The sequence below is a fragment of the Geotrypetes seraphini genome, chromosome 7 (assembly GCF_902459505.1).
Source record: "Geotrypetes seraphini chromosome 7, aGeoSer1.1, whole genome shotgun sequence".
Taxonomy (NCBI): domain Eukaryota; kingdom Metazoa; phylum Chordata; class Amphibia; order Gymnophiona; family Dermophiidae; genus Geotrypetes; species Geotrypetes seraphini.
In genome coordinates this window covers 86,156,552-86,183,314 of record NC_047090.1, presented here as the reverse complement: position 1 = coordinate 86,183,314, position 26,763 = coordinate 86,156,552, and the positions used below count along the sequence as shown (strand labels likewise).

Here is a 26,763-nt window from a genome sequence, read left to right as displayed (position 1 = left end):
CACAGAATCATGGATCGAAAAAGATGATTTAATCACACAAAATGATCTCTGCCCCTATGGTTACCATGGCCTCTTCTCTCCCAGAATTAACCGGAAAGGAGGAGGCCTGGCTCTCCTCTATAAATCATTCTTCAACGTTCAGCTCCTCGAAAAGGGCAGCTATACTTCACTAGAATACATGTCAACGACGAATTCCATCCCTACCCATTAGGTATCTTGTTACTATACCGGCCACCAACCTCCTGGAATAAATTCTCTGAACTCGTCCCCGAGACCATAACAAGATGATAACACCAGCAAGGATGCAACCGAATTCAACAACTTCCTCACCTCTCTAAGTTTCCCCACTCCTGCGTCCTCCTCAATCCATGAAAAGGGGCATATACTAGACATCATCAGCTTCCTCATCCTGACCGAGCACAAAACATCTGCCGAAGATGCTCGTTGGGAACATATCTCTTGGTCCGATCACTTTCTAGGTTCTTTCTGCCTCCCCATTTTCATGTCTCACCTTGGATCTCCACCCCGGGCCACAAATTCTATTACCTACCACAAAAAAATTGCAAGCGAACTGTTCTGGACCCAATTTCTCAACCAACTTCCCTCTTGTCCTAAACCTGTTGACCCAGAATACAACTGGCACAACTGGGTAAACCTCTCCGAGACTACCTATTGTGCTCTTGCCTCTTTATCTACTAAATCTATCTCCTACTCCCGTAAGACCCTTTGGTATCTTCCGTACCACAGAGAACAGAAGCAGAAATGTCGAGCACTGGAGCGTAAATGGAAAAAATCTAAATCCCCTTCACACAGACAATCCTGGAGAGACAATATCAAGTTCTATAACACAGTATTAAAAAAAGCAAGGAAGAATTTCTATGGTGATAAAATTTCCAGATCCAACAATCAAAGTAGCACATTGTTTAACATCTGGCACACCTTAACTTCTAAAAACGATTCCACGATTCCCCCCTCCTCCCCATCAGCAGGTGACCTAGCAAAATTTTTCAATGAAAAGATAACTACCATAAGGAGCTCCTTCCCTCCAACAGTCTCTTACAATTCTCTGGCCCCCAATGATTCTAACCTTATCCCAGCAGACATGGACTGCCTTTGAATTCGTATCTGAACCCCAGATCTCTAAACTCTGTCTCAAACTGAAATCCTGCAAATTTGCCCTGGATCCATTCCCTTCCTACCTATACGAGAATATTCCTACGCAGGCCATCTCATCCCTCACCAGACTTATTAACTCTGCTTTACTATTGGGCCTATTCTCCGCAGAAATGGGACATATTGCCCTGTCTCCATCACTGAAAAAAGCTGATCTTGACTAAAATGCTAGAGGCCATCATATCTACCCAGCTTTCACCTTACCTAGAGAGATTCTCCATTCTCTTACCCTACCAATATGGCTTCAGACCTAACTTCAGCACCGAATCCCTACTAGTCTCCTTAATTTCAAAGGTGCAACAATTACATTCTCATAATAAGTTTGCTGTCCTATTACAATTCGATCTCTCTGCAGCTTTTGATGTCGTCTACCACGATATTCTAATTTATCAACATTCTGAGATAGGCATCGACTCCACAGTTCTAGAGTGGTTCTCGAACTTCTTATGTTCCCGTTCCTATACTGTCAACAGTGTGTGGTGCAGTGGTTAAAGCTACAGCCTCAGCACCCTGGGGTTGTGGGTTCAAACCCACGCTGCTCCTTGTGACCCTGGGCAAGTCACTTAATCCCCCATTGCCCCAGGTACATTAGATAGATTGTGAGCCTGCCAGGACAGACAGGGAAAAATGCTTGAGTACCTGAATAAACTCATGTAAACTGTTCTGAGCTCTCCTGGGAGAACGGTATCGAAAATTGAATAAATAAATTAAATAAATAAATGGCACCATGTCCGCTTTTTGGAAACCGACTTGCAGAGTCCCACAGGGATCACCCCTATCCCCTATTCTCTTCAACATCTATATGTCTTCCCTGAAACTCTTCCATCTATCTTCCCTTGAAATAATCTATACGTACGCTGATAACATCCTTGTCCTTCTCGAGACAGACTCGAACCTCACCAACCTCTCTGAGAACATAACAGCTTGTATAATGAAACTCCAATCCTGGTCCCTCTCAGTACAAATGAAACTGAACGAATCCAAAACGAAACTAATGTGGCTCAGCCCAAAATTAGAACAGCTGCCCACCCTCTTCTCACTGCCCTCTGGCACCTTGAGCTTGAGTTCTCAAGCAAGGTCCTAGGCATCATTATCAATTCTTCCCTTTCCTTCAATGACCACCTCAACTCCTTGGTAAAATCATGCTTTTTTAGCCTCTACATGTTGAGGAAAGTAAGATCCTGCTTCCGCCAACAACATTTTGCCGTCCTTGTCCAATCTATCATCCTCTCCAGACTAGATTACTGTAATGCCATCTATCTAAGTCTAACTAAAAAAAGTCTTCAAAGACTTCAGCTAATCCAGAACACTGTGGCCAAGTTGATCTTCGCAAAATACAAATTTGATCATGTCTCCCCACTTCTGGCCAAATTTCACTGGCTCCCAGTAATTTCCAGGGTTCATTTCAAATGCACCTGCATAGCTTTTAAGATCCTTCACGACATCCTCCCTCTCCTAATTCCACTATCTTGTAACTCCTCGAGTCCTGACACCACCAGGCCCACAAAACTTAAACTATCCTTCCCCTCGCTACAAGGTATTCTCTATGCAGGAAAATTGGGAAAAATCTCTCCTCTTCAGAATCACAGGGCTTTGGAACACTCTTACTGTCCAACTATGGAATCTGGGCTCCTTCCAACTATTCCGTAAGCACCTGAAAACTTGACTTTTCACAAAAATGCAATGCTCTCTTCCTCCTGTACTCAACCTCCAACCCCATTATTCTATTCTTTCCTATATTAAGCTCTTGTAAAACATGACGAGCTCTATAATTATGGAGAGGATGCGGTATATAAACTTAAGGTTTAGTTTAGTTTAGACTTTGGGGTGATTGTGTCTGATGATCTAAAGGCATCTAAACAGTGCGATAAGGCAGTGGCTGTAGTCAGGATGCTAGGCTGTATAGAAAGAGGAATAACCAGAAGAAGAAGGGAGGTGTTGATGCCCCATCTATAGGTCATTAGTGATGTCGCACTTGGAGTATTGTGTTCAGTTTTGGAGGCCATATCTGGTGAAGGGTATAAAAAGACATGAAGCGGTCCAGAGGAAGGCGATGAAAATGGTAAGGGGTTTGAACCAAAAGAAGTATGAGAAGAGACTGGAAGACCTAAATATGTATACTCTAGAGGAAAGGAGGGACAGTGGAGATATGATAAAGACATTTAAATACTTGAAAGGTATTAATATAGAACCAAATCTTTTTCAGAGAAAAAAAAATGGTAAAACTAGAGGACATAATTTGAGGTTGAAGGGAGGAAGACTCAGGAGCAATGTTAGGGAATTCTTTTTCACGGAGAGGTTGGTAGATGCCTGGAATGCCCTCCCGAGGGAAGTGTGGAGAGGAAAACAGTGATGGAATTCAAAAAACTGTGGAATAAATATAGAGGATCTCTAATTAGAAAATGAAGAATGTAAATTAAAGAGCTAAGGCCGGTACTGGACAGGCTTGTATGGTCTGTGTCCCATATATGATGATTTGGTGTAGGATGCGCTGGGGAAGGCATCAATGGAAACTCCACTAACTTGGAACATGAGGATGTTACCGGCCAGACTTTATGGTAGATATCCTGCAAACAGGATGGTTGGATAGGGTGGAGTGAGCTTGGATGGCAATTTCAGCATTTGGGACATAGGACAGGGGTAGGCAATTCCTGTCCTCGAGAGCCGGAGCCAGGTCAGGTTTTCAGGATATCCACTATAAATATGCATGAGATAGATTTGCATCTCAAGGAGGCAGTGCATGCAAATCCATCTCATACATATTCATTGTGAATATCCTGAAAACCTGACCTGGCTCTGGCTCTCGAGGACCAGAATTGCCTACCCCTGACCTAGGACAATACCAGGTGGACTTTACAGTCTATGACCCAGAAATATCAAAGAAGAGAGAAGTTAATTTAATCATGTATTTTTAATGGGTATAACTAATGGGCAGACTGGATGGACCGTTCAGGTCTTTATCTGCCATCATTTATTATGTTACTATAAAAATCTGTATTACTCCTTGGGATCTTGTCAGATACTTGTGACCTCGGTTGGCCACTGTTGGAAACAGGACACTTAGCTTGATGGAGCTTCAGCCTGTCCCAGTATGGTAACTCTTATATTCTTATGTAAAATAGAAAATATCCCTCCAAACTTCTGTGATTCATAAACAGCTAACTATCCTGCCAAATAAGCTAAATAAAATTTTCACTGTGCACATTGCTTTTACCTCAATTATCACACGTAAAGCCAAAACAGAAAGCAACTCTTTTGTTAAACAAAAGGATATATTTATTGAGCACTGTTTTCCAGGTTTTATATCCATTTCACTATACCTGTAGAATTCTACATCCAGTAGAAAAGGAAAATATGTGCTTGCATTTCTATTTCCTAAAACCAGCTGCCATATTAGCTCTGTAGTGTAGCCAACTCACCTGCCGTAAAATCTCTATAACAAAGTTAACGTTACTCCTCTTGGACGAGAAGACTCTGCGAACAATTTCATAGTCTGTCACATGCTCCTCATCAATGCTGCAGAGACTGGATACACTGGGCTCCCTTTCTGTAAGAGTGCTTGTGTTAGAATGAGATTGTTCCTGTTCTGTCATTCGTTCAGTACTCTCAGTTTTGCTGTCCTCTCTGGCAGCCAGGTTAGCGGCTGCTCTCTGCAATAACAGAAGGCAAAGAATGGTGCATTAACTAGTCAGACATGTAAATTATATGTACAATCTAACAGCCACAACTACTACAAAACACATCTTCCTTTCATGAAAAGGCACAAAGTCAGTGATGGACAAATGTTGAATGGTTAGCAACAGGACTTGAAATGATAAACTTTTATTTCATTTATTACTGTATTAAAATGTATATGCTGTGCTACCTCATCTGCTAAGCAGAACACAGTAAGAAGACACTGAAGACCTTTTATTTTCCAATCTCTCCTCTCTGATCAACCTTGTCCTATATGTCATAGGTTCTCTGGCAGCATATGTTTGCCCTTTATGCTGTCTAAGTCTAACCTCGTCTCTACCACCCCCTCCTATTGTTTTGTACTATTTTAAAGCAACCTAGCCCAGCCTAGTCTTTGTCTTCTTGTTTATCTCTTTCTTTTTAAAAAAAATTTTATTGTGAACCACTTAAGACATTTTTTTTATGGTGGTATATCAAAGCAGAGAGTACAATACTATACAAGTGAAACATAAACAAAAGGTTATATACTTGTCAGTATTCCAAAACCACAAATGAAATTCTAACCAAAAGGTCCATAACAATATGTTAACCATAGTAACACAAACTACTGGGAGGTTTGTAACATGCTATACTTTTGCCCATTATGAAACTTCTAGGTTTTCTCACAATACAATGACTGTAGCAATGTATCACTATAACTAATAATTCATGTCATTAACATTTCCAAGAGCAGGACTTTCCTGTTGTGAAAAGATGAACTAAAGAACTGTTAAATAGATAGTTCATTAGAATACCTGAATATTTTTGGGCACATTTTCACCTTCCGTTCCAGGAATGTGAGGTTCCGTTTGTGGCTTTGGCTCGAGCCAGAAAGATACCAGCCATCGAATGAAAATAACACGAGCATTAAAGAAAGGCTCTTTTGTACAATACACTGCTTCATTGGTTTCAGCATCCTTCTTTATCATCACATAGTGCGGCTTTGGTCTTGTTTGAGGGATCTCTGTTTCATGTACAAAAGAAAAAAAATTCTAACCTCAGGTTCCTATTCCACTATGAAATCTTGAGAGCTAGTAACCTGTTTGGTTGCCAAAAGACAAGTGTAAATCATTACAGTACTGTAAAGGTATAACACCATAAATCTCTCTCTCTATTTTCAACTATTCATCAGTTTCACCGAAGGCTTTGACCTTCTTGCCTAAACCCTTATACAATGCTATCATATCAACTCCCTTAAATTGCAATGCTTCTAATTTGCTATTCTGCAGACAATATGATCAAAGCATGAAATGTTTAAAGGAAAACAAAGGTTTTGCCAAATCATCATTAAGCTTAAACAAGTAGGAAAAACAAATAACATTACTCATGGAATTCTTTCCAACTCTATATGTATCTGGCAGAGAACAGAAAGGAAGTGGCAGTTTTATTCATTTAGGGGCGGGGGGGAGGGTGAGGGAGTTGTTAGAGGTAGTTGTGAATAGCTGATAAGCTACTATGTTTCACCATATTTAAGTCCCAGGCTGCAGAAGCTGAACATCTTTTGTTTAAAAAAAAAGAAAAAGATTTTCTCTGGAATCCTCAGCCGATCTCTCATGTTTGTATTTGAAGTATCTTTTCACAAGTTTCTCTTGCATGTCAAATTTGAACACTTTCTTTAAAAAAATGTTTTGAATTCTTTTGCCCCAAAACACAAATATCCCAACACACTTCCGCTGAGTAGGAATAATAAAAACAACTATTTAAAACGTATTTCAAAGTAATTACTCGGATCTCTCTCAAATCCTCCACCACTTCTCAATGATCAATCATAGGCAATATAGAGCGTTTTGGACCCCAGTTCGTTTACAAAAGTTAGATTGCTCTAAATCTAATAGATGCTGGCACTGTAATCTGGAAGCGGGGGACGTTGGATCATTTATTTTATTATTGTCCCTGTATTATGCTATTTTGGAATTCAATTTGGACTCAAGTAAATTGTCTATTAGAAAACCATGTTGCGTTATCTTATGACACTGTTCTGTTTGGTATATCTATGAGGAAAAAAAGTCAAATTTCTTCACATAATAACAAACTTTTATTGATCATGACGGGATATGTTTTTCTGATGATATTAGAAAGAATTTCAAGTGTTATATAGAAGTTATAAATGATGTATTTCTGTACACTTGTTGTGTGATTTAAAATGAATAAAGAAATTTAAAAAAAAATCATAGGCAACTGACTAGCTAAGAACTCCAAGTCCCAAATCATGAAAGAGCAGCAGAACAGGTTTCAGAGAAGTTAGTGTCTACCACTCCTGCTCAGTACCACTCAGCAACTGAAGAAGCCAGAACTCAGGTCAGGGAGAAGAGGCACAAGAGTGCATGCTGGCTCAGATGCTTGCTCAGGGAAGGAAGTTATATTTATTTATTTATTTGATTCGCTTTCTATTCCGTTCTCCTCAACAAGCTCAGAACAGGTTACAGATAGTGGAGAGAGAGAGAGAGAGAGATGCTTGGGGAAGGGGGATAGGTGAGAGAGCAATGAATGCTTGATCGGGGAGAGAGATATAGAGGAGAGAGAGGGATGCTTGATCAGGGAAGGGGGATAAGGGAGAAAGAGGAATGCTTGATCTGGGGATGGGGTATAATGGATAGAGAGATGCTTGGGGAAGGGGGAGAGAGAGGATGTTTGATCAGGGAAGGGGATACTGGGGAGAGAGATGCTTGCACTGGGGAGGGGAAAGGGGAGAGAGAGAGATGCTTGCTGTATTTATAAAAAGGGCAAGTCATGATTTCACTGCATATCTTATATTTCAGGAATTTTTGTATTTTCTTTAAAAAATATCTTACATATTAATCATGATTAGTCGCTAATGGGACAGCGCAATTAATCACGATTAAAGTTTTTAATCTTCCTGCAGCCCTAGTTATCACCCTATCTCATCAACCTATCTGCAACTATTTCCCAAGAAAGTGTAAGAAATCTAATGTGTGTAATAATACTGTAACCACAGCTGAATTACATACAAACAGCATCTTCTAGTCATATTAGCATTACTCATTTTAATTGAAAATCTCAAGAATAAGTCAACAAATAAATTCTAAGTAACAATAACATTAAAAAAAATGTTCCTTAATCTTCTAAATCTAAACACTTGTTCTTCATTCTTTCATAAAAGACCACACAGATATAGTAGGAAATTATTTGCTGCTCCTCTTTCCATGAACTCTCCTCTCAGGGTTCAAATGTTTCATGTCCATAAAGCATCTGGATCTCACCCGCCATATAGCCAAAACCCTGATTTAGTCAAGTAAACATCCTCTTGCTGCTTATGGGTTTGTAAGAAATAAGCACCTTCCTACCCAATTAACCTAGGCACCCCTCTTACAAATTTACCCTCAAAGCGCCAAAACTAGGGTTGTAGCTAAACAAATAAAAACAAACAACCCTTGATTAAAGTACAAAAAAACACCATAATTTCACACAACATAAAGATAACATTAGATCACAAAACAATACTTACCAAGAACAGAATTATACAAGCTAGTCTCCTTGCTGAAGGCAGGAAAAATATAAGGCAAGTAATATTTCTTAAAATGTGAAAACAAAAATGAGAATCCTTTTTCTTGGTTTTCCTTGTTCTTCCATTCTAAACTTCTTACCTAAAAAGAAAGTTACGATTAAAACAGAAACTAAAGATGAAACTTTGTTACTGGGTTAACTTAATGTGCTTGCAAGTAGCTTTCCAGAGCTCTGCCTTCTTCATCAGGTCAGTGCAGGATGAGCTACAATGAAAATTTGCCAAAATAACAGCTCTGCAGATTTTGCTATTGATGTTAGAAAATAACAAGACAGTATAATTTGCATTTGTTTTACATTTCTGAATATGCATAAAACTGGCTTACAGTTAAAGCTATCTATTTTTTTAATAGTTGAATTTTACAAACTTTGTTCACCTTCATTGCTACTTTTATTCTCTTCTCATGCAGATGATACAAATCTTTCTATCATCAATCTTATGCCACTGTAATCTTGCTTCAACAAGGTGGCTCACTGGTTTAAAGACCACTGCTTGATTCTAAACGCAGAAAAAAAACACTGTATATTGGGTAATGGCTCACACGCCCGTACCATCAACATTGCCTGTTCTTGCAAAGGTGTCCTTTCACTAACTTGACGTTATTATAGATTCACACCCACTTTTTCCCAGCAGATATAATCTGTTTTTGATCAGGGTTTGTTAATTTATGCTGTTTTCAATTTGGACAAGAATACTTTATATTCATTATATCACACATTACCACCCAGCTAGACTACAGCAACATTATCTATGCCAGCATATTCCAATCTAGCTTCAAATGGTTGCAGAATACCACAGTTCACTTTCTTTGCAGGGCTTAATATCAGGACTCTGTTACCCCTCTTTTTCCTCCATCTACACTTCCATGTCAATTCTGAATTCAATTTAAAATACACATTAACTTTTAGGGATCTTCATGATGGGACCCCAGATTATCTCTCTCACCTCACTAATCCTTATACACCTACTAGACTCCTATGATCATTCTAGGATCATAGATTAATCACCTTCCCAAACAAAATGAGAGACTACTAGATCTTCAGCTTTTTACTTCTTAGTTCTATATCATTGGAACAATCTCTGTACAAGCCTGCATAATTTGAAGACTCATCTTTTTATCCTTGCTTTCAATCTAAGTTAATGATGTTTGGCATTGCAATAGCAGCTATCAGTATAGTCAGTGTTCTCCCTAGCGTGTTTTAGCCGGGCGCTCCACCCAGCTAATTTAAGAGAGCACCCAGCTGTCATTTTGCAGCTGCAGAGGCAGCGCCGGACCAGAGATACCGGATGGTTGACATGCGACTCGGAGGTGGCTCACGAATGAATTGCCAACCGCCTGCTTCTTCCGGTTTGCCTTTACCCCGTACTTGAAGCTGAACAGAAGACCTTTCCTACCTGAGCCACATCTTCTTTTGAAAATCAGGGATAATGTATCCAAAAAAAAAAGCCAGAAAGCAACTTATAAAAATAACAACAAAAACTGACTTCTTGTTAAGTAAATGCCCACAGAGAGTGATAAAGAAGTTTTATAAGTGCTCAGAGATGTGGAACTCTACTGGGTAACCGGATCCAAGTTACCCAGCACAAAGAGTTCACCTTCCAGTCATTGCAGCATCTTATTACATTACATTATATTACTGATTTCTATTCCGCCTCAACCTTGCAGTTCTGGGCGGTTTACAAAAGAGACATCTGGACATTTTCAGGATGATTAGAAAGAGACTTCTGGACTTTTCCAGAAGAGTTACAAGAAGAAGAACATTTCCAGAGGAGTTACAAGAATGGTGTAGTATAGTTTAGGGAATGGGATACGGCAAGGAGGATTGGGCTATTTCAGTGGATATACAATTCGGGATGCTGTACAGATAGGATATAGTGCAGTTTCAGTATATATGCAGTTAGGGAAGCAGTTGACAAGCTTGGGCTTTGAGGGGAAGGGTAACTGGTGAAGAAGGGAGGATGGGGGAGTCACACTGAGGGGAATCCAGGTTGGAGTTATGACATCTGTATAAATTTTTTTAATAGATGAGTTTTGATTTCTTTGCGAAAAAATTTGAAATCGCTTGTTGTCATCAGCAGGTTGGAGATGGCATGGTCCAATTTCGCTGCTTGCGTCGCTAGCAGACTGTCAAACATCTTCTTACGCTGGGTGCCTTTGAGTGGGGGGTAGGTAAATGGAGTCTTAGATCTTCTTTGTCTAACGGCGAGATTTTGGTTCAGGTGGTTATTTAGGTAATTGGGGGCTGAGCCATTTATTGCTTTGAATAATAGACAGTATAATTTGAATTGGATTCGTGCTTGTATTGGTAACCAGTGTGAGTCTAGGTAGGCAGTGGTGACGTGGTCGAATTTTCTTAGCAAATAGATCAGTCTGAGTGCAGTGTTTTGGATTGTCTGTAATTGTTTTATCATTGTTGCAGGGCAAGGTAGGTAGAGGATGTTGCAGTAGTCCAGTAGATCTAGTACTAGGGATTGGACTACGAGCCCATATTGCTCTTTGTCGAAGAATTTTCTGATTTTACGTAAATTGCGCATGGCTAGAAATGCTCTCTGGGTGGTCTTGTTGATATGGGCTTGCATTGTGCAGTATCTGTCTATTGTTACTCCCAGGAGTTTAAGGGTGGGTTGTATATGGTATTTGGTGGAGTTAATTTCTAGTTCTGTGGTGGAGGGGTTCTTATCCTTTTCGAGGAGTAGAAATTTTGTTTTTTCCGTGTTCAGTTTCAGTTTGTGGTCTGTCATCCATTTTTCCACTGCTTGTAGGGTTTTTTCAAATTTTTCTGTAGAAGTGGGGTCAGGAGAATCGAAGGGTAGAAGTATGGTAATATCATCAACGTAGCTGAAAGAGGTTACATTTAGGTTGTCTAGGGTGGAACCCAGAGAGGATAAAAAGAGGTTGAAGAGAGTAGGTGAGAGTGGTGATCCTTGAGTGGTGTCGATTGGAAGCTTCAGAGTTTCGGCAGCGATGCGAGTGCAAGCCACTAAACTAATTGGATATCATGGTATTAAGAGTTGACAATCTCACAGGATAGGGTCTCCTGAAGCAGAATTTGAAACGGGGCCACATTGGGACCCCCAAAGATATTGCTTTAAGATAAGTGTAATCCAATTTTACTATCCCAGTGACCTTTGCACCTTGTATACTGGCATTAGGAGAGAAGCGTTTTTCCAGTTCTCAAAGGACTTAACCTGTCTTTAACACCAAGCCTCAGAGAGTGTTCAATATCATAAGATGGTGCAATGACTGGAAGGTGAACTCTTTGTGCTGGGTAACTTGGATCAGGTTATCCTGTAGAGTTCCACATCTCTGAGCACTTATAAAACCTCTTGATCACTCTGTGGGCATTTACTTAACAAGAAGTCAGTTTCTGAGCCGCATCTTCAGCAGCACTTAATTCAGCAAAACTTTGGATAATGCCTGTTCTTCCGCATAGGCTCAGATCAGGTCTGAGCATGAGCGGAAGAACCAGCATTAGCAACCAAAGCCAGCCTACTGAATTAAGTGCTACAGCGCTGCTAAATAAATAATAGGGCATTTTCCGTGAATCACGCCACTAACTATGCAAATGACCCCTCCCTGCTCATGGTGAAGGAGTAGAGGCGGGGAAGGGGCCATTTGCATAGCACGCCAAGCGGTTGTATTTTGATTGGTCCAACCCCTTGGCGCGCTATGCAAATGACCCCTTCCCTGCCTCTATTCCTTCACTGTGAGCATTTGCATAACATTTGTAACATCTGACCTATTAAAACATTTGCGCCCACGCTCCAAAGGTCCACTCCCTCGACGTTGGAACTTTTATTTCCCGCTGTGATGAGGGACTCGGCAGAAAGTTTTGGGCAGGTTAAGTTGACGGTTCTAACTTCCCTCTGGGCTTTCAGGAGGGTGTTTTAGGAGAGGAAAAAAGTTGTAAGCTCTTTCGAGCAGAGACTGGTTTCATACTCTTTGTGTCTCTGTGCAGCCTGCGTTGTCTGGTAGCCCTAAAGAAATATTTAATAGCAGTAGGTTATCCAGAAGAGGGAGAAAAAAAAGTCCAGGGCCAGACTTGGCTGTGCTTTTCCCTCTTCTTGATCAATTAGTACTCTTTGTGACTCTGTGCAGTGCTGCGTGCATCTGATAGCACTATAAAAATATTTAATAGCAGTAGGTTCTCCAGAAGAGGAAAAAAAAGTCCAGGGCCAGACTTGGCTGTGCTTTTCCCTCTTCTTGATCAATTAGTACTCTTTGTGACTCTGTGCAGTGCTGCGTGCATCTGATAGCACTATAAAAATATTTAATAGCAGTAGGTTCTCCAGAAGAGGAAAAAAGTCAGGGCCAGACTTGGCTGTGCTTTTCCCTCTTTTTTCATCACAGAGTGTTTGGGGCAGGTTAAGCCCAGAAGAGCAAAAAAATAAAAATTATTGTAGCACTCACTGTGGTTCCTGTTAAAGTGCCACATCTGCCATTCCTTTTTTTGTTCATATCTTGCCCTGCCGTATTGCAAGTGTGCACTGAATATTCAATAGGCTCCCACGTTACCACTCAAAAGTCTTATTCATAGGTTCTTTTCATTTTACCAACATGAGTAAAAAAAAAAAAAAGTGTTCAGAAAACAACACTGCTCAGTTATTTCAGAAAAGAGACACAACAAACTAATGAAGGTGCAGCGTCAACTGCTGATGTGGCAATTTCAGACAAAGACATTGTAGAGGCTGGTCCATCAGGGGAAATCTTTTCAGCACACACTCTGCCAATTGATAAATCTAAGCATCGCTTATCCGGCATAAACAAACAATGGTTTAAAGATTTTGATTGGCTAATAGTCAAAGAAAATGGTATTTGGTGCTCATTGTGCATGAAATATTCAAACAAACACCTCCCAAGGAGGGAGTTACCTTGGGTAAATGTGTCATGCACAAGAATTTGAAAAGAAAGCTTGGTGGACCATGAAAAAAGTAAAACACACATTGAGTCTTCTGCTGACCTTTTAGGAAAGCGTGTACTAGAGCAAACTGGAATCGGTCAAATCGAAAGATCTGTTTCTATGTTAAATAACTTACAGAGAGATGCCTTTGTAGGAGCTTTAAGATCTATGTATTGGTTGGCAAACAATGAGTTGCCACATACAACGTTGTTTGAAAAGCTGTTGGAACACTAAAGAAATGGGTTGTTCCTTTTTACATCTCAATGTTGGTAAAAATGCACATTACACCTCAGAAAGAATAATGCAAGAGCTGCTGGATGTGTTAGCATCAGAAATAAAGTCTAACATACTGAAAAATATGCACGCTGAAAATTTTTTCAGTATTCTGTGTGATGAAACTACAGACATCTCAGTTGTAAAACAATTAATTATTTACATTAAATATGTTTGCCAGGTCACTAAACAGGTCAAAATTAATTTTGTATCAACCCGCAATATGAGTGATGGCAAAGCGGAGACTATAACCAACACACTGGGTGAGACTATGGACATACTAGGCTTGAAAACTGCTAATCTGGTTGGACTAGGGACAGATGGAGCAGCTGTTATGATTGGGAAACAGAAAGGTGTGGCAAAACTGCTTAAAGATAAAACATCTGGACTTTTGGTCAACTGCCACTGTGTAAACCATCGATTGGCCCTTGCAAGTGCCCAAGCAGCAGCTGCCGTACCTTATTTAACAAAACTGAACAACATCTTAAGGCAGCTGTTCTATTTCTTCCAAAATTCTTCAGTTAGGATGGTTAGTTTAACAGAAATGCAAAATATTCTGAACATTCCCCAGATTAAGCTGAAAATGGCCAGTGACACTAGATGGCTGTCTCATGCCTCTGCAGTACAGTTACTACGACAGTGCATGATGAGTGTCATAGCTGCGCTGGAAAGAGAGGCCACTGAATGAAATGACATCACAGCTGAAGGATTAAGCAGATGTTTTAAAACATACAATTTTGTTTCCTCTCTGATGATGCTTTCAGATGTATTACCTTTGTTGTCCAACTTATCTAAGGCTTGGCAAAGGCAAGATGTCAATCTTACCGAAATTGAGCCAATTTTGCTTGCCACCAAATTGTCCATCATGCAGTTGAAAGACACTCCTGGGAGATATTTTCAAAGCCTTCATCTTTGTCTGGCGGAAGAATGGTCAGATCTCCGCATTGTCTATACACAGAGTGATATAATAGCATTCAAAATTGCAATATATGATAAATACCTAGAGACAGTTGTCAAGCACCTAGATGCAAGATTCCCTGATATGTCAATTATTTCCAGCTTTTCAAAAGTTTTCAATGCAGAAACTCACGATTCAAGTGAGTCTGCTGAAATTCTTTTTGCTCATTACTCCAAAAATGGTAGCCCTCCAATTTTAAAATATGAAAGTAGCAGGCAAGAATGGACAATTGCACCAAAAATGATCAGAAGTCAATCATACAAAGACTTCAGTCCAAAACAAATTTTACTAAAAATGGCAATGACATCAGAGCTCAAAGAGTCGTTTCCAAATTTAGCCAAACTAGCTCATATTGGGCTAGTGAGCACAGCTGATTGTGAAAGGGGGTTTTCTGCCCTTAAAAGGATCAAGTCATGTTTGAGAAATCACATGAATCAAAGCATGCTAAACAATCTCATGCTGATCTCCTTGGAGGGCCCTGATCCTGAGGACTTTGATTATGGGAAAGCTGCAGACAACTGGGCCTCTAGGAAAAAAAAGAAGAATAAATATTTAACTGAAGACACCTTCTGCATATGCAAGTTGGCTTTGAAGATAAAATTATGTCCTTACCTGATAATTTTCTTTCCTTTAGTCACAGCAGAAGAATCCAGAGACTAGTGGGATGTATCAAAGCAGTCCAAACGTAGGGAGGGAAATAAAGAAGCGAACGGGAAATCACTCGCCCCCAAATCCTGCCATGTAGCACGTGTCCAAGGAGATTCTACATTCCAGAGAATATGTTACCCACGATAATATCCTCCCTAGCCTATGTGAACAGGAGCCATCCTTATTTGAGAGCACCATGCTGTGGAAAACACAGCTACATCCCATGAATAGAATGAGTGCAAAGCAGCCTCCTGTCATAACCACCAGGCCTCAAATAACCTCATGTGGAATGGAACTATCATGCCTGGCAATGGTCCTTAGCTGATGTCAAAATCCATGAGCACCACCGCAGACCAGATCTTCTTTTCCTTGCAAGGGTCCAGGGCAGGGGTAGGGAACCTTTTTGGCTGAGAGAGCCATAAACGCCACATATTTTGAAATGTAATTCCGTGAGAGCCATACAATATGTTTAAAGTTTAAACATATTGTATGGCTCTCACGGTATTACATTTTAAAACTAAATACAATTAAATGTGTGCATTTTAGGTAAGACCAACACTTTTAAAGTACAATAAGTCTCTGAATTATTTTTAATAAAGTTGTTATGCTTCCTAACCAATGATGAATAAAGTACTTCTTACCATTAATGCGACTTCTGGTGCTGCATGGTTTTGTGATGGCTTTGTAGTCTGGTTGATACGTGATAAGGTTAAGTTTCATGCAGGTGATGAGATTTCCATCCGTTAAACATGATTGTAGGTTGGTCTTAATGTTCCTTAGATGTGAGAAAGACTGCTCACATGCATACGTAGAACCAAACATTGTCAGTACAGCAATACTCACACGCTGCAGTGTGTGGTATGTGACGGGAAGCGCGTTCCAAGTTTTGACAATCAGCTGGTCCGCAGGTTGAAGTTTTTTCATTTCTCCCCCCTTGTGTTTGCTCGCCAACTCTGCTTGCTGTCATGCAAGTCTTTCCAAATCTTCATTCAGTGACTTGAACTTATTCACCCACATGTCTGAGGCCTTCAGGTCAGCAGCTTGTAGCTCAAAATCTCTGACGGAGACACCGGGGATGTAACTCAGGTTGGCGCTGTCCACTGCACACTTGTGTGGATGGGTGATGAACTTAAAAAGACGAGTGCGCTCACGAAATTCTCCAAAGCACGCTTTGAATGACTGCAGGAGATTAGATGTGAAGCCCGCTAGCTGCTGAAGATCAAGATGTTGAGCAGGGTCAGGGTCAGGGTTTACTACACTTTGAAAAACTCCCCCAGTTTTTTAAAGTGTAGTAAACGGCCTGTTTCAATGTCGGCGATGAAGAGTTCTAGCTTGTTTTCAAATGCAAACACTGCTTATTGAAGGGATAAGACTGTATTTCCAACGCCTTGCATTTTCACATTGAGCTGGTTCAGATGTTCAGTGATGTCCACGAGACAGAACTTCAAGAGCCACTCAGTGTTAGCTAACTCAGAATGCTCGATGTTTTTCATTTCAAGAAAAGTCCGGATTTCGCTCAGACAAGCCGCGAAATGGCTGACAACCAATGCACATTGCTGTGCAGAAGCAGACCAGGATCATTATTCCCCACTTCTTCCAGCAGTGTTTTAAACTGGCGATCATTTAAAGCTCGGGCAACAATAAAGTTGACCACCTGAATGACCAGCGAAATCACCTCACCAAGCTGCTCACCACACATCTGAGCACAAAGCGCCTCCTGATGTAGGATGCAGTGAAAACTTAGGATGGGTCTCTTTACAGGTTCACGAAGAAACGCTACGAATCCTGTTTTTCCCCGCCATGCACGGAGCACCATCAGTACACATCGAAACAAGTTTATCCATCGGTATATTTTGTTCTTTAACAAACTCAATGAAAGACTTGAATAAATCCTCCCCTCTTGTTGTCTCTTTCATAGGCAAAACAGCAAGACTTTCCTCACGTAGTGTGTCACCGACAGCATACCTTGCAATCACACTGAACTGGGATAAATGGCTTATCTCTGTTGATTCATCCAAAGTGAGAGAAAAGAATGGTGCTGCATTTATGTCCTTCACTTGTGTTGCCTCAATTTGATTTGCCATCATGATGGTATGATTGTGAACAGTTCTTGCCGACAGAGGCATGTCTTTTATTCGCTTGATTATCTTGTCTTTATCTGAAAAGTCGTCAAAAAGTTCATTGGCAACATCAAGCATGAATGTTTTGGCATACTCCCCATCTGTGAATGGCTTTCCGTTTCTCACAATTGCTAAAGCACCAGCAAAACTAGCCGAATTCCAGTCACCTTGTTGGGTCCAAACACGGAGTTGCTGCTGACTAGCTTGCACTCTGCACAGTAGCTCTTGACATGCTTTCTTCCTGCTGTCCCCCGCAGGATATTTTGATACAAATGTAGTATGACATTTGTCAAAGTGCCGCTTTATATTTGACCGTTTCATCGATGCAATTTTATCATTGCATATTAGACACACTGCAGAACCTGCTCTCTCCACAAAGGCAAATTCCTCTGTCCATTCCTGCTGAAAAGTACGATACTCCTCATCTTTTTTTCTTTTAGCCACATTCTTCAATAAAAGGGTTCTTCAATTAAAGGGCAGGGTAGCCAATTACAGGTATAGCTGGTTGGATGGACCCTTACAGGCTGTCAAGGCAGGTTAGACCCAAGCTTGATGTTCGGCCACTGGTGGAAAGTGGCATGATTTGTGGCTGCGGTTCAGGCCCTTTCGGCCACGGATGCTGCGGGGACCGCAACTGTAGCTAGGCAGAAGTGGGGGCCTCAATTTGTGGCTGTATGTTGGCTGCGGGGGCTACCAACTTTAGCTAGATCGAAGCCTCAATTTGTGCCTGCGGCCTGTTCTTCCGCAGATGCTGCAAGGTAGGGTGACGGATCGCCTGCGAATGTTGCAATGCCGAAGCCGGATACTGTGATGCCGAAGCCGGATGCGGACGCAATGGAGGGCGTGGCCTGCACTCAGCGGAGATGACGTGCTTAGTATGTCCCCCAAGCGCAGGCTGCGCCTTCCATCGCGCCTGCATCTGGCTTTGGCATCGCAACATCTGTCTTTGGCATCGCAGTATCCAGCTTCGGCATCGCATCATTCGCTGCTCTAGAGGTTCAGGGCGCTCTAATTTTCATATCTCCAGGCATTCCCACCCATATTCCAATGCCATGTCTCAAATGTTTTCACAGGGCTAAAGGCAGCGGTTCTCCAGCTCCAGGCATACCTAGCCTTCCGCCTCCCATTCAGTTCCCTCTGCCAAAAAGGCGCAGACGCCAGGCCAAGGTATGCCCCTCTTAAAATATGGGGCAGATCATCAGCATTCCTGCATGCCTGGAAAAGCATTTCGTCTGACCAGTGGGGTCTGGACATTATTTGATCAGGCTACAAGGTGAAATTTGCCTGGCCTCTGACAGATTGGTTCGTTGACTCTCCTGTGGGGCGCCCGGACAAAGCGGTCAGATTGCAAGCCACAGTACAAAGATGGTTGGATATTCAAGCCATAGAGCCGGTGCTACCCAACCTCTTGGTCTTGGGCAGGTATTTCATATACTTTATCGTGCCAAAGTAAGGCTCTGACAGTTGGAGGCCTTTTCTGGGACTTATGCATGTGAACGAGGTTCTCAGGATTCTGCGCTTTCGTAAGGAAAAAGTAAGGTCCATCATAGCAGCGGAGAGTTCCTTGCCTCTCTGGATCTCACTTGCACATACCAATTCTTCCAGCTCACAGCAAATTTCTGCACTTTCATGTCTTGGAAAATCATTTCCAATTCTAGGCTCTGCCATTCAGCCTCATAACAGCTCCTCAGACCTTCACCTAGGTGATGGTGGTTGTAGCAGCTTGCTTGAGAAAAATGGGCTTGTAGGTGCACCCATACTTGGATGAATTATTGATCAGGGCCCCCTCATTTGCCAAGAGTCAGCATACTGTGGATCAGGTGATCTGGATACTGGAGAATCTCGGGTAGATTGTGAATTACAGAATTATCAGTTTGTTACTCATGCAATCCCTGGAGTGCCTAGGTGTTCTGTTCGACATGGCAATGGGCTGCAACTCTCTTCCAGAGGCACGCAGACAGAAGCTGTGTGCTCAGATTTCTTCTCTTCTGGACAATGCAGCTCCATCAGCATGGGACTATCTTCAAGCCTGAGGTCCATGGCAGCCACAACCAATGTAGTTTCATGGGCAAGGGCGAACATGTGTCCTCTCCAGCATGCGCTGCTCTCTTGTTGGGCTCCACACAAGGATGCATTACAGATCTCTTTTCCTTGGACTCTAGAAGGCCGAGCCAGCATGATTTGGTGGCTCCTTCCACAGTCCCTTTCTAGGGGCATGCAATTGTGGATTGCGTCTTGGGTGGTTGTAACGACAGACCCCATGGCAACCATTATCCCATTCAGAGGCATAGGACGCCCTCTCTAAGGCAATGGTCAATCCACCGCTTGGAGTTGTGGACTTGGCTCTAGTGAAATTGCAAACGTCTCTGGAAGGTCTGAGTCTTCTACAACAATGTGACAGCGGTGGCATTTGTCACTTGCCAGAGAGGACACAAGAATACTTCTCTGGCTAAGAAAGTCGGCCTGCTTTTTCTCTGGGCGATGCGTTATCTCTAAGGCCTTTTGGCAACGCATGTGGTTGGAGTCGCCAATGTTCAGGCAAACTTCTTCGGCAGAGTCCCCTTTGATTCAAGCAAGTGGGTGCTGTCCTCTGCAGCATCTACAGAAATAAGGAGCTGCAGCTATAGGTAATGACTGAAAAATTTCTGTTTATTTAAATGTAATTAAAACAAAACCCAAACTCCATATACAAGAAACACAGGTGTCCCTAAATGGCTACCTTCTATCCTGAAAGTCACAGTTCAAGGGTGGCTTTTTCAAGTTCAAGTCCACCTCTTCAAGACTGCTTTCAACTCCTAACTCCTCTCACCTTGGGATCTGCATCCCCAACCCTATATGCAATGTCTGTCTGTCCAACTTAGACTCTAAGCTCTTCTGAGCAGGGACTGTCTAATATAAATGTCAAAATGTACAGTGCATACACCTTTCAGTGCTTTAAAAGTGATAAAAAATAGTAGTAGTAGGTAGGCTTCTGATAACTATTAAGCCCATATACGAGGGGCTGATGAAACGTTCTCAGCTCAACCAGGAAGAGAATGATATGGAGCCATGAAACTTACGAGTTATTCCACACTTTTCTTAACACTTCATTTCAATGATATGAAACAAAACGGAAAGTGTCAAGAAACATGTGGAATAACTCGTAAGTTTCATGGCTCCACATCATTCTCTTCTTGGCTGGGCTGAGAACTTTTCAGCGGCCCCTCATATTATAATACAGTAACTTAGCTATTTGGACCCTATGAACATAGGACCGATACAAGTCTACTACACAGAAGTTCAAATCTGGAAGAGCGGAAAACATTAAGAACAATTGCCATGATTACTCCAACACTGAAAAGAAACTGCAACAATTTTGAACAATGCAATAAAAAAAATTCCAGTAAAAAGAGGGAACAAATTCCACAACACAGACGATGCTGAAAATGATGGAACAGAAATAATGGAACACTGTACCTGAATAACAGGAAAATATAAAAAGCTACTTTGGATTTTTTAATAAACTTTTTATATTTTCCTGCTCTCATCCGAGTACAGTGTGCTTTCTGTACCACTTACTTTCTGCATTAAAAAAAATTACATTTCCTTGCTTTTAAAGTTTAACGCAATTATATTTATAATCAAGATTCTATAGTTTAATAAAATGAAGAAAAACCAGAGAAGACTAGCAGTTTTATCATACCTGAATTACTATGTATTTCAAAAATGCTTCTAAGAAATAGCTTGTAAGATCATCTTGTCCTTTGTCTCCTGACTGTGGAGGGACTAGCGGTGTGATTTCTTCGATTGTAACTTGAGCTGTCCACAAAACAGAAAAAGTGGATTTTCTCTATTTATACAATGAAGAATTTTGATCACCTTCAGGAATAAAACATTCTTTTTTGTTCTTGCCAATAAAGCTTTTATAGCATAAAACTACCTTACATTACTGAGGGAAAAGAGAAAAAAAGGAATCACTTTTCAAACAAACCACTGAAAAACATCTCAAACATGTAAACTTTGGGGGGAGGAGGTAAATATGTAAGCCCGATCCAGAATTTACTGCAGCTAAATGGTTAATTCCAGAAGAAAAAAAATTGAAATTTTGCATATACTTTATTTGTAATTTGTGCAGGATTCCCCCATCATAAAGCCTGACTTGTCCGCCTAAGTATGAAATCAACCCTCCAACCTTTTCGCTCCTCAGGGTCCGACTTTCCCAGCTCTCTCTCTCAACTTGTACCTCTTCTTCTCCCCTGGTAGGGGTTCAGCTTCCAGCTTCATCTGTCCCTTCATCATGGTGGGAACCTCCTGACTTTCTTCCCCCCACCCACCCCCACTGCCTTCACAGTACTTTCTCCTTGCCACTCAGCATTCATTGCCTCCCCCGGGTCTTTTTTCCCATCTTCCCACTCTGTTCATACCCCGAATCTCCCCCCTCCTCCCAGGCATAAGAATGACTCATCCATTAGGCAGGACTCGGCAGTCGTCTAGGGCAGCAGGCCTCCATACAGCCTCACAAGATAACAGAGAAGGACAATGAGGCCTGACGTGCAGCTGAGTGCATCCTCCCTCTTGATCGTTGCATGGAGACTAAGCTGCAGAGTCATCCAGCCATTAACACAGCTGCAGTTGCACAGAATTCTCCTAGGAGTAACAATTCATCCTTTTTTTTTTTAGGTCAGAAACGCAAACATAAATGAGATTAATCTTCTGCTGACAGCACTGCACTGAAAATACAGTATTTCTACAAAAAGGCATGCAAAACAAAGCAACACTAAGCAATGTTCTTGAACTGATCTTACTTTCTTGAAGATTAAGAGGAGGGTTAATGAGGTGATCCAGAGTACGAGGCCCATGTTCAAACTGTGGCGATGGGAAGCCAGGAATTAAACAAGCAAATATCAAGAGCTGCTCCAGGCCACAGTTATTCTGAAGGGCTTGTAACCACAACAGGAAGAGACGCAATCCCTCTGAACGGATCTAAATATAAAGTTAAAATAAGAAACAGAAGAAAAAGCAATAGGGCAAACTTGTTTTTATTCAAAACATTGCTGTAAAACATTAGAATCTTCTACTTTAAAGAGGTGTTGGACGGTATTTTATTGCATAACTTTCCAAATCAAGCCAAGTTATAAACAGGTTATCTCCCTGTCCAAGTGGGTTTATAATATAGGTTGTACTTGAGGAAATGGAGGATGAAGTGCCTTGGCCAAGGTCATAAGGAAAGTCCATGGCAGAGAGGATTTAAACCCTGGCTTCCTGATTCTCAGCCTGCTATTCTAACCCTTCAGCTGCTCCACCGCTCTATTTAGTATGCTACATTAAGTACTATTTTAACAGAGATTTTAGTGTTTACTGGATCCTACTATTTTCCCATAAATAAGAGAAGGAAATCACTGAATGAAGCCTCTCAATGAACTCAATTTTTATTTTAGTTTAAAAGCAGATTTATTTTTAAGCATTACAAATGTGTGTTTCTGTCAGTAAATCTGTTTACATTATACTGGTGAGTCTAAAAGGCAGCACTGTTTCCACAAGTCCACCTACAGAAACCCCACAACCTGATGTGTAGTATTTTCTGTTCAAGAGAGCTCCTACAGGAAGAAGGCAAAAGGCTGCCAAAATGAGAAAATAATGTAATCCTATCAAACCCAATGAAATATTAGGTTCTTAGCTAGATGATCTTCTTACTGTTAATCTTCTCTGGAGTCCGTATGTTAGATGATAAATCCATCCCCGCGAACTGAGTTTTGCAGAAGTGTGAAACTTATAGTTTTCAACACCTCTCACATTGCCAGTGGAGTATAGTACCCCCTTCGGTTACGTCCCAAAGCAATTGAGCTCTACTGGAAGAGAATACAAAGGAAGGGTACAGGGAACTTCCCCACAGACATCAAACAATTCTGTTCTGTAACTCAGAAAAAGAATTAGAGCAATTAACAACAAGGAATTTGTATCATAGCAGCAATAGAGAACCAACCTGCTGTATGCAACAAGCACTAACATCAAAGAGCCGGGGGCTGAGGAATATACTTACTTATACAAGATTTCCTTACTTAGTCATCCGACTGACAGGAGAACGCCAGGCCTGGAATCTAGAAATGTCTGAGGCAGAGAAGCAGGCAAAACAGCATATACTGAGGGCAGGCAATAAAGACACCTGAGAAGATTAACAGAAAAAAGATTATCAGGTAAGAACCTAATCTTTCATTCTGTTACATCTACTCAGAAGACCATCCATTAAGTGATATACAAAAGCAATGGTGGATGCCTAGGGTGGGACAGAAGAGCCTGCTTGCAACACCGAGGATCCAAAAACAGCATCCTCTTGAGTTGCCATATCCACTCTGTAAAATCTTGTAAACGTATGCAGAGTAGGCCAAGTAGCTGCTTTACAAATCTCTGCGGGGAGAATTTCCCAAGACTCCGCTGATGAAGATTCAACATTCCTGGTCAAATGTGCCTTGAGAGAAACCAGCGGCTGCTTACCACAGACAATGTATGCCAACGAAATGGCCATTTGAATCCATATAGCTTTTGAGGCTTTGGATGCCAGCCTCCCAACACCTGGACTGGCTGGTTAGTACAAAGAGATAATTAGAAATATGAAAATCATTGGTCTTTTTCAAGTATGAAGTAAAACTCTTCACACATCCAGTTTCCTCAGAATCCTATCCTGCTTGTCTGAGCCTGTAAGTTGAAAAGCAGGCAGAAAAGCTTCCTGGTTAATGTGAAAATTAGAGACAACCTTAGGAAGGAAGGAGAGAACAGCTACACCTACTTCGTGATTCTGAGAAAGGTCTCTTTACAAGAGAGCGCCTGCAATTTTGAGATACGACTCACCGAGACTATCACCACTAGGAACACTGTTTTAACCATGAGATCCAAGAGGGATGCTTCTTTGAGCGTTTCATATGGGGCTTTAGTGAGGCCCTTCAGAATTGGGTTAAGATTCCACGACAGGAAAGGATGCCTTAGCGGAGGCCTCAACCAGAGCATCGCTCTTAGGAATCTAGTCACATCTGGATAAGCCATCAGCGAAACCTTATTACTAATATAAGAACATAAGAATAGCCTTACTGGGTCACCCCAATGGTCCATCAAGCCCAGTAGCCCGAAAGCAGGAAAGGCCGGCCACCTGCATTTTGAGGGAAGCCACAGCAACACATTTTTCCAGCCCAGCCTGCAGAAAAGTAAGGATGAATGGAATGGGAGATTGAAGCACCTCCACCCGGTCCCTTTCACATCACTCTTGACAAGCCTTCCAAGCTTTTACATAGGCAGCCACAGTAGAAGGCTTCTTAGCTCGGAGCAGAGTAGCAATAACCATATCTGAATATCCCTTGCTAACTAGGACCATGCGCTCAAGAGCCATGCCGTAAGATAAAAGCACTTAAGATTCTTCATGAGGAATGGCCCCTGACTGAGGAGTCCGCAATGAAGAAAAAGCTTGAGGCTGATGTCCCGCTGAAGATGTACTAGGTCTGCATACCATGGACTGGGAGGCCAGTCTGGGGCTACTAGGATCTTGAGTCCTGGGTGAGTCACGACCTTGTGGATGATCCAGCCCACCACTGGCCAAGGCGGGAAGATAAAGGAGACCCTGACTGGACCAGGGTTCAACCAACGAATCCAACCCTAAGCTTCCCAATTCTACTTTTCAATTGAAGTGCTTCGCATTTGAGTTTTTGACAGATCGAAAGTCCTTTGAGATAGAGACCATTCCCCTGGGTACAGGGCTTGCCAACTGAGAAACTCAGCCTGAACATTTTCTACTCAGCCACATGGGCAGCGGAAAGAGCCTGTAGATGGGCTTCCACCCACCAAAAGAGCATCTGAGCTTCTAGATGTAATGGAGCACTTCTGGTGCATCCTTGTCTGTTCACATAAGCTGATGTTATGGTGATGTCGTAAAACACTCTTTATTGTCTTTCCCTCTAGGACCTTTTCTAGAGTTCTCAACACTAGTAAAATGGCTCGGAGTCCAAATGGTTTATGAACAACCCCTTCTGATGGCGAGTCCACTGGTCCTGAATCAAGCGGTCTTTGCAAAGGGCTCCCCAGCCGAATAGACTGGCATCAGTCATGAGAGTCACCCAATCTGTGATTTGGAGAGGCATGCCCTTTGACAAAGAGACTCTTTGAAGCCACCAGAGTAAGCTGTTCCTCACTGTCTCTGTCCATGGGAGCGGCATCTGAAGAGAATGATGCTGAGGGCACCACCAAGACAGATCATTCTGGAGAAGCCGCATGTGTACCCTGGTTCAGGAAACAAACTCCAGAGACACTCCCAAGGAGCCCAACACCAGAAGGCAATGCCAAGCAGTAGGAATTAATAAATAGGAGACTGACTATGTAGATACTATGTACCAGTGGGAAGAGAGCAAATGACTCCTAAAAACGCTCAGAGAAGTGAAACTCTGAAGGGGAGGTGGATACCTTCCCTTGGGGCAAGAGTTTACCGTCCAGTCATTGCATTTTACTTTACAGAACTTCACTTTCTAGCCACTGGTAAAATTGTGAACAGTTTAAATAATTTATAAATTGACAAAAAATTGTTCAAAAAATTATACAAAAAGACTCTTGCTCATTGGAAACTATACACTTATCTGTGCAAGCTTTTTAAAGTTTTGTGGTTGTACAGGCTCTTAGGGGTCTCAACGCGGCCCCGTTTCGAATATTCTGCTTCAGGAGACCCGATGCTACACACTGTGACACCTCTGTTGTAACCACATTATTCCAAGAGATGATCGTTTTTTAACTTTAAGTTAAAAAACGATCATCTCTTGGAATAATGTGGTTACAACAGAGGTGTCACAGTGTGTAGCATCGGGTCTCCTGAAGCAGAATATTCGAAACGGGGCCGCGTTGAGACCCCTAAGAGCCTGTACAACCACAAAACTTTAAAAAGCTTGCACAGATAAGTGTATAGTTTCCAATGAGCAAGAGTCTTTTTGTATAATTTTTTGAACAATTTTTTGTCAATTTATAAATTATTTAAACTGTTCACAATTTTACCAGTGGCTAGAAAGTGAAGTTCTGTAAAGTAAAATGCAATGACTGGACGGTAAACTCTTGCCCCAAGGGAAGGTATCCACCTCCCCTTCAGAGTTTCACTTCTCTGAGCGTTTTTAGGAGTCATTTGCTCTCTTCCCACTGGTACATAGTATCTACATAGTCAGTCTCCTATTTATTATTTCATTCAATTTACTGACTAGTATTCACATATGAGTCCCTGTATGTTTTTCTAACGAAGCAGTAGGAATTGGCATTACTAAGCGAGCAAAGATATATTGTTGGAGTTTCTATTTGCGTAGCTCAGGAAGAAAAACATTGCTCTGAGCCTTGTCGAAATGAATGCCCACTCCGGGTTGGTTCTAGATGGATCTTCTTGAAATTGACTATCCAGTCCAACTGCTAGAGTAAATCCAACATCTGTCGCACAGCTAACTCACACTCCTGTTTGGATGG

The 26,763-nt window shown here is 41.6% G+C and overlaps 1 protein-coding gene across 9 annotated transcripts in view; it reads right to left on the bottom strand.

Annotated features, from left to right (window-relative positions):
- Positions 1–26,763, bottom strand: part of RALGAPA1 (Ral GTPase activating protein catalytic subunit alpha 1) — a 678,446-nt gene that overhangs the window by 582,292 nt on the left and 69,391 nt on the right. For 8 of the 9 annotated variants that reach the window (XM_033952521.1, XM_033952520.1, XM_033952524.1 and 5 more), the window contains exons 6-10: positions 22,095–22,272; positions 20,993–21,108; positions 8,354–8,492; positions 5,643–5,851; positions 4,593–4,823 (exon numbers count right to left, since the gene is read on the bottom strand). In XM_033952521.1, the coding sequence (XP_033808412.1) occupies positions 4,593–4,823; positions 5,643–5,851; positions 8,354–8,492; positions 20,993–21,108; positions 22,095–22,272 (873 nt within the window). Of the gene's footprint in view, positions 1–4,592; positions 4,824–5,642; positions 5,852–8,353; positions 8,493–8,786; positions 8,899–20,992; positions 21,109–22,094; positions 22,273–26,763 lie in introns of those variants that run through there. The other variant, XM_033952525.1, reaches the window with a different exon arrangement.